Below are 18307 nucleotides of genomic sequence, written 5' to 3' on the forward strand. Positions count from 1 at the left end.
GTAAGAATTCCAGCACATGCTCATTTCTATGGCAGCTGTAGTTTGTTTTTTTCCAGTTGTTTTGCTCTCCAAGAAGCCAACGTTTGCTACTGACTATGGTTACAATTACCACAGTATTATACGTGCCGTATCTAACATACTCTGCTGACTGCAGAGCCGTGGGCCAGAGGCAAATCTGCTACACCCAGAAAATCAAAAGGTGGTTTTGGATAGTGCCCTCCAGGTTCACACTGCTGGATGGGGATTTACTCCAGAATGAGGTCAAAGCCACAGCAGATTTTAAATTGGTGGATGACTAAAAAATAAAGGAATTAACATTGCGTAAGAAAGAAGTATCGGTTAGCAGGTACCCAGGTTCATAGGCCAGAGGTATCGGTGCACCTACTCTGCATGCTCTGGAGCACCCAATATCAAGACCTACTTCAGTGAGGGCTCAGCTCCAACGGGAACAAAACCACCGTGACAGAGAAGCTGGTATCACGAACGCCCAAGTCGGACTGCTAGTCCAGCACTGGTATTTCAGAACCTTTTATGCTATTACTTGTCATACGGGCCTAGAACTCTACCATCTACAGGTGACAAAACCAACTCAGCTGACCAGAATGAGACCCAAGAAACTCCTCTAACATAGCTGCTACAGTTATGTTACGCCAATTCTTGACACGAGACCACAGGGAAAAGCAGTTAAGATGTTTAAGTATCTCATCTGCTGGGTTATGTTACACCACCAGCCCGCTGATCTTCCATGGCACTGCCAATAAAATGGGAACATTAACAGATTTATTTTCTGGCTAAGTATCTGACCTGTGATGAAGCACCAGGTTACTGTCATCAAAACTGTGCTGATATTTTTCTGTGACTCAGTCTACGTATGTGTTTTTGGAGATGCCTTACCCTCTTCTCAACGGGGACTTTGTTGTAGTATCGGATGGAGTCTTTCCCGAGGAAATCAAATTCAACCACGTATTCCTGGCCATCCAGTTCAGGATGCAGCTTGATATGTTCTACTCTCAGAGAGCAGCAGCCTACAGTGTCAGCTGTCTCTCCTTCTTCTTTTTCATTACCAGCTCTCAGAGCAAGCTAGATTTATATCAAGACAAGAAAAGTAAGCATTTCAAACCATCCCAGTAACGTATAGATGCTGGAAACTTTCAGACACTGGCCTAGAATCAGCAGTGTCCATAGGAGAAGAGAAAGGAAGAAAGTGCATCTGAGTGGATAAAACTGACACTTAGAAAATTCTAATAAAACCAACCCTAAATTCTCTTTAAATCTGTTTTAAATAACCCTCCATTAAAACCACAAATCTACCAATCTACCAGAATACCTCATTTTTTAAAGAGAAATTTAAAGCAAGATGTTTTGCCAGCTTTCACTCATTAACTCAAACTGTGACAGTTCTGACCAATGGAAATCCATTTCAAAACATTTGATATTTAAAGAAAAAAATATTAAGCTGACTTCCTTGTGAGCTTAACCTCATACAAAATCATGAAGTTCAGTTGTTTATCTTCTATGATCCTACCTCTTCGCTGCATGCTAAAAAACCAGACCTTAAATAGCACACAGGACACTTCTGGTTATATAAATTATCTAAAGGCTACATAAAAAAAAAAAAAAAAAAGGTTTTAACAGTACTGGCTAAACCAATTTCTAATTTTTGAAAAAAAAAAAAAAAAACAACCCTTCAGCGTTCATATAAACCCAGAATTATTCACATCTAACTTCTCTGATTTACACCAAACTCTTTTGAACAAAACTTGTTAATTTCGTCGGTTAGTGCCATACACTACCAGGGCAACAGCTCTCTGGGAACTGGTTTTAAGTGGCTTTAAATGGATCAATACAACTGCAGTTTTCTTTACGCTGTGGTAAAAAAATTAGCATAATTATGCAACCTCACAACTGTGACCTCAAACTAAAGAGGTGACAAACCAGCAGAAATTCACAGCCGGAAAACTGAAACAGCTGGAGACAAAAGGCCCATACAAACCTCCCAGTAATCCAACTGGGCGACTCTGGAACCAGACTGTGAATTTTGCCTGAACTAAAACAATGCTGCCTGAAATAGCCACATTTAGTACAATAGCTTATTGCTCTGGATTCCAGGTAGTGGGAAGGAAAAGGAGACGGGAGCCTGCCCACCAGGAAGTCTCAGGAAACCTCAAGCGACTGGGCTCCATTCTGCCCTAGGAACAGACAGCGTTCTCAAGGATTCTCAGCTGGACGGGAAAGGTAAGAGGAGCGTGCTGGGAACGAGCCTTACTTTATCAATGAAGTACAGCGCCACAGCCCTCTGCCGTACTTTCATCTCTTTGGATTTCCAGTCTTCTCGATACTGATTTCGGATTTTATCTACGCACTTCTTCAACCTCCGAGCTGTTTCATACTTCTGCCAGTCCTTCTCACCCTGCAAAGTTAGAATAGAGAGCATAAGAAAGCAGGACCAGTTCCAATCTGCACCTCCAGGCTTTGCAAGTCTGTGTGTGGCAAACTGTCTCCCTGTACAAAACCACTGAGATTTTTCTGCTACCAGCTCAACTTCAAACTATGCTGCCACGCAGCTGTAAGTAATTCAGATTTCCATGATATTAAACACTTCCACAGAAGCGACTATAAAGACACAAACCATAATATGGTCTCAACATATAAATGGTTTCCTCTGCTTTATTCAGATGACAGTTACATTCCTTCAGCTGTATAATTAAACATCCATAAAACTTAAAAGCAACATCAACAGTTCATCATTGTTATATATTCAAGTCACAGCAAAAAGAAGGAACAGAGATTTTCCCCTGCACTTGTAGGACAAACACCCCGTTATTAATCCAGGAGAAAATATCTTGGGGGGGTGGGGGTGGAGACTTAATGAGAACAACTTAAATCCTACCTCTGAAAATGGAAGGTTACTTGTCTTTCAACAGTTTTACCATTGCTTTTATGCAATCGATCTGATGATTGATTATTTGCTCCCACAGCAGGTTTTTTGGTTGGGTTTAGGGTTTTTTTGCAGTCATGAGCTCCTTCTCAGCCAGTAGGCTGGCCACATTTTTTATTTTATGATCAACTAATTAGCAACCCATGGTCAGTGCTTTACTACATGATCAGACAGAGGAAGTTAGGGCAAAAAGTAGGTCAAGTATCAAGGGGTGCAAGTCTGTTCTTGGATGAGTTGCTTCATTTTAGGTTTACACAGGGTAAAGGACTCTTCCTACAAATGACACAATGATGCTTTTCAATAGTTATTTCCCAGATTTTATCTGCTCTCCTGTGCAGTAATTGTATTATTTCTTTTCAAGGAGGAACAAAAGCACAGAAACTTTCCTATGTTTTTCCATCAGTGCAGGATGGAATAGCAAGACAGCTTTACTTCCTATCTCTCTCCTAGCCAACAGTTAGACTTGCTTCTTGGAGACGTGACCAGTAAGATGGTTTTTTTTTTGTAAAAAACTAGATCTTCACCTTAATTCTTGAGCTAGGGTTCAACATTATGTATTTGATAGAGCCCTGGATGTTCTCAGTCCATGACACCAGCCAGGTAACCTTGTTATCATGCCGGACCTCCTTCCATTTGTGTCCTGGTGGAGGGGGAGGGATCTTTGAATCCCTGCAGAGAATTACAAAACAGAAAATAAAAACCATTTGAAGAGACTTCCATGTCATCAAAATAGAGAAAGTAATGAACACCATCATACAAAGAAAGCACAGGGAAAGAAACTGAGACAACGTAACTACCTGTTTCCACAAGCAGGAAGGCAAGTGAATCAGAGTGAACAGTCAAAGATCAGAAATGTAACTGCTATCTGTATGTATCTGCTGAAGAATTATACTATAGGTGGGAACACACATCGCTAGGATCATCTCTGTCTTGTTCACACTGCAACAGCATCAACACTTACCAGGAAAGAGAAGCCCACCAAACCCTAGCTTTCAACATCAAGGAAAACCAAGTAGGGTAACCTATCTAGAAGATAATTAATTTCTGGAAATAGTAGCAGGAACGACTGTTTAAGCAAATGTAGGTTGCAAATATGTTGACAGAGTTCTACACGAAACCCATGGTAGCCTTGTTCAGTCTTTGCTTGTATGACTCAGTTTCTTGCCCATATACGAGTAAGATAAGCAGCACGCATATTTCTACAGGCTTGAGTATCAACCTATACAGGATTTTAAAAAAGTGACTATCCTATCTAGAAAGTAAAGCTAAGGTGTGAAGCATCCAGGGCTCACTTGCTGCAGTTAATGATGATGTCTTCTGGCATGATGCGTCTCTTTAACATGCCCATTTTGGGATGGTTCCCACGACCTCGGAAGAGACCTGGGGGTTCAATCTTAAAGTTGGCAATTCTCTCCTTGTGGTTGTCCATCACACAGTAACCATATTCCTTCAATAGCCGCTCATTCTCCTCTTTGATTTTCTAGAAAAAAGCCAAAAGCAAAGATGATACAGTATATCCAGCACCACACACACATCTCTAAATGCCAAGACTTAAAAAATTTTCGTATTTGCACCACACTAATACTGAAGACCAGACTCAAAGCCAGATCCCCACCATGCCAAGGGCTGTATCAACACACAGCGCAGCAGGCTGTCCAGAAAAGCATTCATAAAATGCAAGCAGCACGAACTGGAAAAAGGGAAAGAATGTGAGAAAACTCTCTTAAAACTTGTATTTCAGCGAAACAGATTAGGGCTGGTGAAGACAGCGACCATTTTGCTACAGGAGAGGCATGTACCTCTATCCATGTATCATAGCTGCAAGAGCAGCCCCAGCACAGTAGTGCTGCTTTACAGTCTATTCAGCATTTGACATCCACCAGACTTCACATCTTCTTGGTTTTGTATAAAAACTCAGACTTCTGCGTTGGAGCTGAGCATCAGAAAGCGGGCAGAGGAATGTCTCCAGTCTGCCACATGTCAAGCCTGTGTCAGCAAATAGTCTCAGAAGCACAACACAGTCTAAGCAAAAATGTGCTGAGATTTCATGCATACTTCTGTGTTTGAAGTCTAATTATACAGAAGGAAAAATAAAAACATTGCAGCTCGAAATAAAACATCTGACCCATAGACACCACTGGCGCGTCAGGTAAGAAACTAACAGAAAAAGCCATTTCTGCTCCATCGTTAACAGCTACCACGGATGGGAACCGAGAAGGGCTCACTCACATGTTTATCAAATGGGAACGGCAGTAAGACAGGGGCTCTCTATTTTGCTGGGACCCCTCTGACCCCAAAAGCCGTACTTGCAAGCTACCAGGCCCCACTCAAAGGACAATTACTGTAGTGTTGCAAAAGATCAACTGAGAACTCGGGGCAAGTTTCCAACTTCTACTGCAACAAGTTTCACTCATCTAAACTATTCAGTTCTCTCCCCACAAGCCACTGTAGCCACGCTGCTGGAAAATAAAGTTTGGTTTTTTATTCAGAAAACTTCTTTACCTGATATTTAAGATTTGTTCTCTCATTTTATTCGCTAATGTCATTGCTGCATGCTTCCCACCATCACCAGTTTTGCCCTCCAGACCCAAGGAGCTTCTAAAATGAAAAGCTATCCTCAGCTGAGTATCTACTGCTCATTATTGGCCAGGAACCAAGGATCCCAAGGAGGTAGCACCTCTGATTCTCTTTATTTACTTAAGTAGGATCAGGAGCCTTAGCCCTATCAACATAATTTTAAGTCAGGATAAAGATTCAGCTGTAAAAGCAGTGCTTTGCCCTACCTGAGCTGCACAGTAAAGATTCCTACAGTTAACCTTAAAGTAATAATTTGAAAGCTAGTAAACACTAGCTTACAAACAGCAAGGCAGGCAGAGAAATGATTACACAAAGATGTTAACAAGCCAGCTAAGAATCAAGAAGTCTCCTAGAATTCCCTCTGGTACCTGTTTCTCCTCCTTAGACATCTGTTTCCTAGCTTCCGACTGGGCTTTGAAATACTGGCTCATGTGGGTGAAGTCACACTTGCTGAGGTTGGTGATAGTGCTCTTCTCTTCAGAGGTCATTTCCTTCCAGAAAGAAAGCAGCACTTCAAGTTTTCACACATAGCAAGTTTTCATGCATAGCAGAGCTTACCCTACCCCAGGCACTTTTAACAGAAAGAATAGACAGGTTCTCACAATAAACTCCCAAGCATCCCCTAGTTCCACACGCTCACTCCGACTAAGGTCAAGGAGATACGGACAAGGAGCAGAGCGTATGGATGCTGGCCTTCCAGCACTCTGATCTCAGAGTGCTGGTGCTGCACCACCTCCCAGAGCGCTCTCGCACTGAACAGTGCCTGGGACTGTTGAGGGATAAGGAGAAAACCCCAGTAACCCATGTAGGAAAACCGCATCACCTGATCAAAAGGTCTGATCTTACGGCTTGATGACTGAGGTGAAGTTCTGAGTTTTAGGTCTTTGGAAGAGGTTTCTTTCTAATATAAAGCTGGCTCTTCAACAAGGCAAGTAACAGTCAGATTAGCTATACCCCATTACCCCATAACAAGCAGATTTGGTTGGGTTAAGTCTGACTTTGCTGGTTTAGAAAGGTACTTATGCCAGGGTCCTTCCTGGTGAAACTACAAGATGAACTGGAAACCTCACAGCTACAATCTAAGGCAGCTTTTAGTTGCCTTAAGTGAACTTTCCTGTGCATGGGACAGTAGCCCCTTTTCATTGCCCAGTGCTGAGCATGCCTGCAGTCACTGCAGCCCCAGTCTACATGCATACCTTTCTCCAGTCTTTGAAAAAGTTTTTCCTGAAGATCTCCTTTGTAGTGTACTCATGATCAAGCATTTTTGCAAAGAATGTGGCAACTTCTTCTGCTTTGGTACTCAGCTTCATGACTTTACCTACAAAGAAAGGTTTTCTTTTTAAAGAAAACTGTAAACAAGAATTGAAGCCAGAAAGCGGTCATAGTAACTACCTTAAAGGACGCTGTATTTTTACCACAGAGAAGTTTTTCCTAAAAAAAAAAAAAAATAATACATAATACAGCAGATTGGATGGACAAAGGAAACAGAGGAGCACAATTGCTTGACTAGCATCATAAACATTTAGAAAAAAAGTTTCCTCTAGAATCTAAACATTAAAAAAAGCAATAGCAATCTGATGCGAGACAGGTCTGAGACATGGAGGGCAGGAAGGGGAAAGGCCTCCTGCAGGAAACCCTATGCTGAGACACCCCAGTGATATGCACGCTCCTGGGGAAATACTGCTGTTTGAAGTGGAAAAGGCAAGGGATTTTATGAAATTTCATATTCCAGCACTCACATATATGGGAAATAAAGTTTTTGTATTCCACTTCTACCCACAGAGGGTCTCTGCTTTGGAACACCCCTTCCAGCCTTTAGCTTTTTCTAGCCAGGAAAAGCCCTTCTTCCTATGGATACACCACAAATAGGCTGGAAAGCGCTGCCAAATTTTTAACTCTCCTTCACTGCAGGGAAATGTGTCAGGATTCTGCTGATTGTTCCCTTTGCTGTGGAAATGCACTCCTGTGTCTCCAAATTGGCCTCAAAAAGCTAGTCATTTTTAAGACAGACTGAGCTTTCAGTGAACGAAGAGGTCACATTTCAGCTTATCTGCAAGACTGCAGTACAAGGTGAAATTGCTGCATGGGAAGACTTTACCAGACAAAGGAAAAGAGGCTGCTGCAACACTGAAGCTGTTGATCTGACATCGAACATTCACATCTAGCATCTTTGTGGGCCAGACTGCACTCCTGACAACACATGAGGTGCCAGTGATCCCTGTGAAGGGCTTTGCATGCAGCTCACATCTCCAGCTAGTTGCAAGAAATATTTAAAGTCCCAATAGGCTGGCAGACAGTCAACACCTGTGGATTTTTTTTAACAACCATTTTACTCCACAAAAGTGAATACAAGAAACACTACTGTTGATTCTATGCTCTTGGAAAAAACAACACTTTGTTTACTACATGTTTTTAAAAGTTGCATCATCTCTAAAATTAAAGCATGGGAGTCAGCTATAAAACCTTAAGATCTATTAATCCCCATAAAACAGGAATTAGCAAAAGGTCCTCCCAATGATCTGAGAATATTCCACAATTAAATTAAACCACCAGTAACTCTGCCAATTTTTAAGCTGCAACCTAAAACACTGCATTTGTTTGCTTTTAGCAGGAAATGGGGGAAGGGAGAGACAGCAAAGGAAACTGTTTTTCCAGGCTACAAGTCTAGCTTGAAAGAGGCTATCGAGTTAGTAACATATTATGGGGCTCAAATGACCGATATTTTTCCCAAATAGCTGAAGGCTCAGGCACCTTTATCTAATCACCTTAGAATATATTGCATCGGACTCAATTTCCTTCTTTTTACAATGGTTTGAAAAGGCTCTCAGTGACAGGGCTGTACATTTAAAGAAAAAGAGATTTATTCCAGAGGTGTGAATATTAGTTACCTGACGTAAAAACTGAAAACCAGAGAGCAACCAGTGTACATAATGAGCAGAAGAGACCACATGGCCATGACTGAAATGCAACTGCCACTATCTACACTCTTATCTTGCCCCACCTAGAGAAAAACATGCAAATTCAAGCCACCTCCTGGGTATGAGCAGCAGCTTGTTAACCCACAGCCACTCAAACATATATATAGTCAAGCCCTAAAAGATGGCTTTGGCATTTCAGGCTCCTTTACTGAGTCTGATATTGTAGGCACTAACGATGGCTCCAGCAGTCATTATGTTAGATGAAAACAGGCAGTCCCACCGCAGCACAGTCACTGGGCAAGGGACAGATTCCTCCAGTGACAGCCTGCAGCCTGGCAGCTGGCTGGCCAGCCATAGCGTGATTATTGGGCTCTACAAATCATCCTAGCATAATCTTGAAATTAGACAGTGCCTTGTGAGCACGGACAGCGGCTCTCAGCAGCTGCTGTGTAAATCAGACATCGGATTTTTTTGCCTAGTTTCTCAAGGAAGACTTATGTGATCACTTTATTTGCCAGACCCCCCTGCCCACCCTGTAACTGCTGAGACTACTGATAAATTTTTTGCCATGATGGAGACAGAGGCTGCAAAAATCCCTGCGCTTCCTTGAGATTCCATGAAATAGATGGCTAGTGTCCTGGTTTCAGCTGGGATAGAGTTAATTTTCTTCTTATTAGCTGGTGCAGCACTGTGGTTTGGATCTGGTGTGAGAACAATGTGGCTAGCACACTAATGTTTTTAGTTGTTGCTGGGTGATGTTTATCCTAAGTCAAGGACTTTTCAGTTTCTTGGGCCCTGCCAGCTGGAGAGGCACAGGAAACTGGGAGGGGACACAGCCAGGACAGGTGACTTGAACTGGCCAAAGGGGTATTCTATACCATATGACATCATGCTGAGTATATAAACTGGGGGAAGGAGGAGGAAGGGGGGGCACATCTGGCATTATGGCATTTGTCTTCCCGAGTAACAGTTACACGTGATGGAGCCCTGCTTTCCTGGAGATGGCTGAACACCTGCCTGCCGATGGAAAACAGTGAATGAAGTCTTTGTCCTGCTTTGCTTGCATGCATGGCTTCTGCTTTACCTATTAAACTGTTCTTATCTCAACCCTCAAGTTTCACATTCCAGTTCTCCCCATCTCTCTGGGTGAGACGGGAGTGAGCAGCTATATGGTACCTGGGTGCCGGCCGGGGTTAAATCATGACAGCTAGATAGAGAGGAGCTTATTGCTGCCTGCACCGAACAGACAGCTGCAGTGCAACTTGCCCCTCCCCTTCTCTAGACAGCAGGAGAGGCATCATACATGCTTCAACAGAGGAAAAAAAAATTTCCAACTTTTATCGAGTTCTTTATAAGAACCCTAAGAAAGAAGTCTGTAGACATCCCTGATCACTGTGCTACTTGCTTGGAGATAGCCTCCAACAGGATGCAATGTTTATTTCACTAAATTGTCGCTGAAAATGAATGCCACCTATTTCTCAGTATTTAAAAACACTGTGTCATGTCACATGAAAACAGCACGCTGCTCCTGGAAGAGTTCCATGCACAGATGTCCCCTTCACCAAAAATTACATTTTCATCCTTTCAGATGCCTCCCACTTAATTCAATCCTGGGTTAATTTGATCCTTCATTTAACATGATCACAGGACTAAAAGGAAGCACACGGGTCATCAAGTCCAATCTCCAGCAGGCATCACCTCATATAATCCCTTCCACATGAGCCTCTAACAACCAGTCAGCCCAACACATTAGAATCCCACATCAATTAGTTCTACCACACACACCAGTTAGTGAGTGGGACCATGACTTACACCAGAGGGCTGTGTCCTTGAGGTCAGGGTCATCCCATGCATTCCTACAAGATCCTAATCATCTGTATCAAAATTCAATTGTCTTTCATCCCGCTCATGCTATCAAGCGATGATGAATTTCATCACAGATGATGGAAGTTGCAATTCATAACATTAAGAAAACAGAGCAAGCCTAAAGGTGACCAGCAATGAAGAAGCTACAATCACGTACTCTACTAGTTTTAAACCACTACTCGCAGGCGTAAGACACTCATATTGTTAAGTAACCTGAGAGATTTACCACTGTAACAGAGGGAGAACAAGTTCATCTCCATGTCAACCCCATCAGCAGAATTCAGTAGGCTGTTCCTTTATTCCACAGATCGTTCCTTCACTTAGCAGTTGAGGAACTTCTTTTAAGCTAACCACTAAAACAAAACCACCTCCTCATCTTTTCAGTCCCCGGAAGAACACCACAATACCCTGAGAATGTTTATTTCTCTTCCCAGCAAGTGGAAACACAGATTAACTCACCATCATAATAAAACTTGACATTTTCAGGCAGAGGTTCATATGGTGGAGCAAATACAGGACCTTTGTGCTCTAGAAACTTCCATTTAATGCCTTCAGGGTAGCGCTCTTCTTCCCACCTTCAAGAAAGAAATACGAACCAATACAAATTTAAGCTCCTAATCTTCATTTTATTACTATGTGGCTATAAAAGTATGCTAAAGAAAAATCAGCAAGCAATCATTGCTTTGCCAGGCACAGACCAAGTACAAATATTCAATGCACTTTTTTTTTTTTTTTTTTTTTTTTTTTTTAAGCAAAAGCACAGCCATGTCCATGAACCTTGGGTCACAGGTTATCTGATGACACCATAACCTCACCTCCCACTGGCTGCTCTTTTCATAAAATCACACAGCTGAAAAAGCTTAGAACTTAAGAAAACGAAGAATTCAGTCTTGTAAAACAGCTAGGATCATGCCAAATTAGAGTCAGCTGTGATCTAACATCAAGTCCAGAATGCCTGTTCAGCAAAGCCAAACAATTGTAGTATATTATGCAGCTGCTTTCAGATGTGGACAAGTATGCCGTTAAGGACAGAGATAAAGAAACAGATGTTCATTTACGACCTAAATGAGAACAAACCTGCTTAGACAGAAAGACTAAAACCTGCTCTGTTATTTTAAATTCATTCTGATTCTTTGGGTAGAAAAAGCAATACTTGAAGAAAAACAGAGTAGCATTGGAAAATCTCAAACTTGCCTGAAAGCACCTCTATAAAAATGTTTTGCAAGTGATGCATTAGGTATCACAACACAGCAAGGCAGGCAGCATCAATTCCATATTCCAACTGAATTCACAGGGTCAGCAATTTATCTACAGAGAAAAGGGGTCCCAGCAGGCCAGTATCCTTCCCCCAGTTCCCAGTACCCTGTGTGCCCGAGCCACTGATTCCACACTCCTCCCCTCCCCTCTACACTTCTTTCATGATTACCAGAACATTACTGCTACATGCTGCTGGCACAGGATTCCCTGCCGAGAAAGGCTATTTTACCTTAGTGATTAATCAACTGGAAGACCATTAACCTGTCACAGCACTCAGGCTTTGAATTGCCCAGACAACTTTGTTGAGCAAAAAAGAAAAAAAAAAATAGTTTAAGCTTCCCTCTAGTGTCAGCCCTATGGAGCAGTCCCATTCTGGGTCCAACAGCAGCTGAGAAAAGACGTACATGTACTGCATGCATCTCAGGAATCGTGATACACAAATATAGATCACTTCTGTGCTCTGACCCTCTTAATCTCAGCAGGGATGAAGATAAGCATTGTATCGAGAGAAAAGAGCTTCTGCCAGAAAACACTAAAAATGCTTCACCGGTGCCTGTACATCAAGAATTTAGGAAAAACAACTGTATGGGATGCAACATCTTGACACAGTTAGAAAGACACTGTCTTTGACCACAGCTCCAGACCTGAACTGAGAAGGACAGTAACATCTTTAACAGCAAAGCCCACAATCCCAGCTATCAGCACAAAACCTGCATGTCAGTTGCAGTCCCTGGCTGGGAAGAAGGCTTGAGTAAACTATGTTTATATAAGAAACTAATATTGACATTTGAAGTCTAGATCCCAAATATTTACGTTCCTAATGGTTGTTTTTTAAATTAATTAGAAGCTAGACATCTAAATATTTTGTCAAACATAGGCCTAGGTTCTTCCACCCAGAAGCTCCTTCCAGCAAAATAAATTAAACCATTTGCCTCTCCTCCCAGCTATCCTCTCTCACAATGAGTATTTTTATTCAAGTAAGAAAAAACGTGGGGATCATTCACAGTAGCCACTACTTTAAAGGATAAGTTTGTCACTCTTGCTTTTCAGCCATGTCTTTTTTAAGATTTATCATGCTGGTATTTACTTGATGAGAAATTGTTCCTCTACCCATTCCTGTTCTTTTACGAAGGACACATGTAAAATGAGTCCTAGAAAGGTAGCCGTTCCAATAGATAGCTGAATCACGTTGTGCCTTTTGGGAAGGCTACAAGGAAACACTCGATCCATGGGGTGGTTTCTAAGCCCAAGGCTACCAGAAAGTTTGTCATGAAAAGATCATAAGCCATTCCTAACCCCACCTCCACCTTCCTAAACCTCATGCATAACCATTAAGACAAAAGGTAAAAGTAAGCCTTCTGAGTTTAGCCAATTTTTCATCCTCATTTGGTTTTAAACAAAAAAACCTGTTAGAGCAACACTGTCCAAGATAGCTCCTGGTCCTAAAGCAATGTTCTACAAAAGATTACATGGAGCAGGGAGAACACTGCCTGTTAGGAAAGCCGCTGCTGATCAGTCACATAGGTTCCTTGATTAAATCCCGTATCAAGCCTGTTGATTCTATCAAGAATGCCAGGCAGCTCAGGAAGGTAGAGTTGGAGAGGGATTTTTCAAGTGGAATGAAAATAGAGAAGATTCTTACGAAAAAAAACCCCAGACTATACCTCCAGGACATGTTATTTCAAGGAAATGAACTTACTATAACACAAGGTGGGAGAAGTGCTCATAAGGTATACTTCTGGATCACATATTTTTCACATGCTGACAGGGTGTGAAAATGACCTCTAAAAGAGCTCCACACAGTGATGAACAAGGCCAATGCCTTGGGAATGTCTAGCATCAAGTATTCACATAAGTGAGGATGAAAGTGCTCAAAGCAGTAAGCACTTGAACAAGCAGCCAAAAAAAGATATCAGACTTTCAGAAAATTGACTCAGATGGAACATGAAATGCCCTTAAGAGACACAAGTGCAGATGAAACTCTGTCCAGCAAAGACACGCTATACAAAGCTGCAGATGGATGACAGGAACATCAGCAGAAGGATGCAGCTACCTACTGCCAAATTTTGCAAAACATGCTTTCAAAGGCAGTTTTCCTCAGCAGTAAGCACAAATCGCAGAGCTTAACACAGCTACCAGGGCCCATGCAGCCAAGGCAGGTGAGAACAGCACAGCTCTCCAGTAAAGGTTTGCTGTGAAGGATACAGACTACAACAAAAGGGAGTTGTGATAATAGAGTATTTCGACAGAACAAGCAAGGGCAGCTGAAACAAAGCCAGAGAGACAACAGATCATAAAGGCTTAAAGAGACCTTCTGTAGCTTCCTATTGCTTCATGTCCCTATAGTTTGTTAATGTCAAAGCACATTAAAAATATGTTGTCAAGGATCGAGAAAAAAAGTGGATTGTTCAGGGAAAAAGGAAAAAAAAGTATCATCAATCAGGACAGTTCTGGGGAAGGGCCTGAAAACCAATTTTTTAAGACAGCATAAAAGTATGAAAAAACTGTTCAAGTGCTGGTGTTCTAAGGAAGCTGTGACAAAGAGAAATATGCCAAGGCTATACACTACAGAATAATTTTTCTTTTAAAGATGAATCAATAAGAGGGAAAATAAAGGGGTAAAAAACTCAACCTGAAATGACTGAAGATTGCAAAGGCATTCCACAACACTACAGATCTATTAAAAATAGCCAAATGATCTCATAAAACACTCATGAAAACATCATCTCCAAAAAGGCCCAAAAATACATTACAGGAGATTACAAGAGTGCAGAAAATAAACATGCTTTTGAAATCTAAATATGCATTGAACTGAGGGAAGTACTAAGGCCCAAACTTCACACAAGTAACAGCTCCTCAAATCTAGCTGTAACAACAGCTTACATTACTGTGGATAGCTAGAAAATAAATCCAGCAGGTTTCTTACACAGAGCACCACTGATGCAGCATAGGCCTGTCTTCCAAATGAACCACAAAGTCCAGATTTATTTAAAAAATGTTCTAAAAAAAAAAAGCACAACTTTAGGGTCCTGAGCAAGACAAAAAGTGCTTTCCGTTCATAACTTATCTTCAAAATTCATTGTCCAAACAACCCACGTTTAACCGGTCCATCGACCAACTTTCATATCTGTGCCAGAGACAGCAGCAGTTTTGAGAGGCACACAGTTGACATCCAGCTAGAATAGAAAGGTAGACAACCACTCATGTTGTACCCTCTATACAAGACAGATAAGATCTACTAGAATACCAGTTAATAGTTCCACGCTATTTATATATTCCCCCAAGCCTGCAAGTTTTCATATTGCTCTGAAGAGTGTCAGAATGGAGCAGGTCCTGGGCACCAGAATACTGGTACCTGATCATTACAGACAGCCTCTACATTCTACAGATAAGGAAAAAAAAACCCCACAACATAAAACAGCCTCACAAACAACTTATTTCTTGTTCTAGGTATACCAAAAAAGGTATTTCACTTCTGCTTCAGGGGATGAACATAGTGAATGAGATACTTATTTAAAGCTTACCAGAAAAAGTAAGCCCATTATTCAGAACAAATCCTCATGAATCACCAAAAGAGAAAGCCAGATATGCTTATCAGTCAGCATGGGAAGTTAACAGGGAAAGGTCAGGTGCAGAGGTAGCCTACATCACTGATAGATAGTTACCATTTCCATTTTTGCTCCTCCTCTTTTTTCGGCTTCTTTCTTTTGTCTGCTTCAGGGACTTTCTTATCTTTGCTTTTAGCTTTCTTTGCTTTGCTGTCCTGCAAAATGAGTGAAGAATCTGTTAGAACGAGCTACTTCTCCCCTCCCTGACAAGATGCTTTAAAACTAGAAGACTGTCTCTTGGGGTATATAAATCTGACTGCAAACAACCAAATTCCTGTGGCTTCAATACATAAACGTGCTCTTAGATCATCCTATTAAGTTAAAATCTGCTGATGGCCCCCCTTATATTTCAAGCTAAATTCTTTTACTTTGCACTTGGGGCATGCTAAGTGTACACACAGTCAGTTATTCTGCCTCACCTGATAAGCGAGGAGCCTGGGCCATAGTAACACAATTGCTTAATTACAGAAACACCCTCCTTGGCCTGCACTAGCGTTATCTAGTCTGGCCAATGCTACAGAGCACACCTGCACCACTGTGAGGTGGCTTCTGGGAACGTACTAGTATACGTTCACTACAGAGACACTGTCATTGAAATGAAGAATTAACCACACTGCCAGGAGGTGCCTGCAACATGTGCCTCAGAAGGGTACCTTTGCTAGATGTGGAGCATAGTTCCTTAGTCTCAAATTATGGCTAACCTCTCAGTAAAGTCCCTCTCCAATGAGACTTCCACTCTACACTTCATCTCAAAGCTGTAAGCATCTTTCTAGCAGCTTAGCTCTGTTTCATCTCCCCTGCTTCTGAACTGTGCTACATCATCTGTGCAATTACCAGATGTTGTTAGTGAGGCTCCTCTACCCTCTGTGAGCTACTGAACAGAAGGACTGCGAATTGCCTGGAACTGGCTGAAGTTCATGTCCTGGAGGCATCATCTCCATCCGTTGTTTTAAGAGCAGGAGACAAAGTTTTCCTGACTTTGTATACATCATGGCTCAGATAAGTTAACCTGCACCACAGGTGGGGATCTACCACGTGCAGCTTCGTCCCAAACTGGCCCCTGCCTCTGTACCCTTGAATCAGACTCCCCCTGCTCTACATAATTCAACACCAAATTGTCAGCCTTGCTTTTCTTGATTATAGAAATAAACTCATCTTTCACATTACCTCTTCTTCCTCTTGTTTCCTTTTCTTTGCTTTCTTGATGTCTTCTGTTTTGATTTTCTTGGGTTTGTACTCAGCACTGTAAAAACAAAACCACTAGCTGATGAAAATAATAATTTTCCAGTATAAAAAAAAATAAAGAGAAGTCATATACCAAGTTTGTGTGCACAAGTTCACAATATTTCTAGCATGTTTCATTTCTAAAGAATATAATTTTATGCCCCACTCTCAGAAAACTGAACAATCCCTATCCAGCCAAACAGCCTACAAAACCCTAAAACCCGTAAGCTGTTACTGTGAACACTTCTCCACAAGTTTCAAACTGCTGAAGCAAAAATCTTCCTTGATGAAGAATTGATCCAAAAGCACTAGTAGCCTCCCAGTGATCACATGGGATGGGATAAAATGGGCAACAGCTTTGTGGCATGTTCTAACCCCAACTCCTTTTCCAGTCATCAGTCTGGGACCTGCCCACATGGCTCACCTTTTGCATCCTCCACTACTTCAACAGCAAAATTGACTACTGGCAAATTCTTAATCTTTCCATTGCAGACATGAGATGGGAGGTCACAAAAGTTTAACAGAGGGCAGCAAATGATTACACAAAGGATGTCACACCCATCTCCTCTTGGAAACTGAGAAATACCACACAGGGACACAATGCCACCATGGTTAAACCCTTCCAACCCTTTAACTCCAGACCGCTAGTAAGGCCACACTATCCAAAGAGCTGGATGCACATAGATGGTGACACATCAGCATGATGTAACTGGGCTTTTATTTTACTGGGTAGGTTACTGTATCAGGCAAACACCGTATGTATTTTTATTTTGATTTAGCATAACCCATGACAAATTTAGACTCTAGGCCAAGCAGTGCTGGCAAACCTCCCACCCTGCCCCCAAACAGGCTGACAATGCCTCCTCTTCCACTTGTGCAGTCATTTCCTTACCCAACAGAAACCACTGCAAGCTACTTAGCTAGCATAAATACCTCTCTTGCTCTTTCTCTACCTACCTTCTGGGTTTTTGTCTTTTTTATTTACTAGCACTGCAACATTTCACAGCATCATCTGCAGGAGCAGGTAATGGTATTTTGCCTTGGACACCACAAATACTATCCTTGACCTGCACAGAAGACTTGTAACAGCATAAGGAGTCCGGTCTCAGACCTCCAGTCACCCACATGAACAATTTTGCCTTGATGGCCTGAAATCCCACCTTCTCCCTCAATGTTATTTTTTTAAAAAGCCAAACATCCAAGTCGCCAGCACCCACACCACTTACTCATCATCTTCTCGAGGTCTCTTCAGCGGTTTGGAGTCCTCTTTAGGAGACATGTAAAACCCATCATCATCTGGTTCATCTTTAATACGAGGTGGACTACAAAAAGAAGCCAAGAAAGGTGGTTTTTAATTTCAAATATGAGGTTTCCTGGACACCAGCAACAACTCAGTTTTAAGAAATTATCATCTCCAAAACGGGCATGTCTTCCAGTCCTGGAATGTGTTGTCATCTTAAGACTCCCAAGACCTGAACTGTCATTCTCTGAATATCCACAGACAGCATAAGGAGTCATTCAGTGCCTACTTATTTACCATTTCTCAAGCAACATCAAGATCAAATTCAACTGTTTAGATTTCACTGTGTTCCTTTGAGGTTTTGAGTAAAAACAACTGTAGCTTCCAGCACTTTCAAATGTACTTAACACAAAACTGAAATGCATGTGTGCAGTCAAATAGAGGACATTATTTAGTTTCAACTCAATATCCTTATTGAGCCTGATAAGAGAAAAAGATTATCAACTAAACAAAGATTTGAAAGCTATTCCCATGAATCTTTTGCCAACTAAATACAGAGGCATGTGAAAACCAGAAAAGGAAACAAAGATTTGGCAAAGTTAAACTGATCACACTCTTTTCACTGTCCAAACTGCGGGAAGCAAACAATCCCGTCCCTTTCAACAGACCACAAATATTA

The 18307-nt window shown here is 41.7% G+C and overlaps 1 protein-coding gene across 1 annotated transcript in view; it reads right to left on the reverse strand.

Moving 5' to 3' along the window:
• The window catches only part of TOP1 (DNA topoisomerase I), a 69181-nt gene that overhangs the window by 6296 nt on the left and 44578 nt on the right, over positions 1 to 18307 (reverse strand). Inside the window, exons 6-15 of the mRNA XM_005235887.4 lie at positions 17615 to 17710; positions 16332 to 16407; positions 15222 to 15319; positions 10759 to 10874; positions 6712 to 6833; positions 5884 to 6006; positions 4231 to 4418; positions 3463 to 3607; positions 2267 to 2410; positions 895 to 1080 (exon numbers count right to left, since the gene is read on the reverse strand). Of these exons, the coding sequence (XP_005235944.1) occupies positions 895 to 1080; positions 2267 to 2410; positions 3463 to 3607; positions 4231 to 4418; positions 5884 to 6006; positions 6712 to 6833; positions 10759 to 10874; positions 15222 to 15319; positions 16332 to 16407; positions 17615 to 17710 (1294 nt within the window). The remainder of the gene's footprint in view (positions 1 to 894; positions 1081 to 2266; positions 2411 to 3462; positions 3608 to 4230; positions 4419 to 5883; positions 6007 to 6711; positions 6834 to 10758; positions 10875 to 15221; positions 15320 to 16331; positions 16408 to 17614; positions 17711 to 18307) is intronic.

This window comes from Falco peregrinus, chromosome 9 (assembly GCF_023634155.1).
Source record: "Falco peregrinus isolate bFalPer1 chromosome 9, bFalPer1.pri, whole genome shotgun sequence".
In the NCBI taxonomy this organism is placed as follows: Eukaryota; Metazoa; Chordata; class Aves; order Falconiformes; family Falconidae; genus Falco; species Falco peregrinus.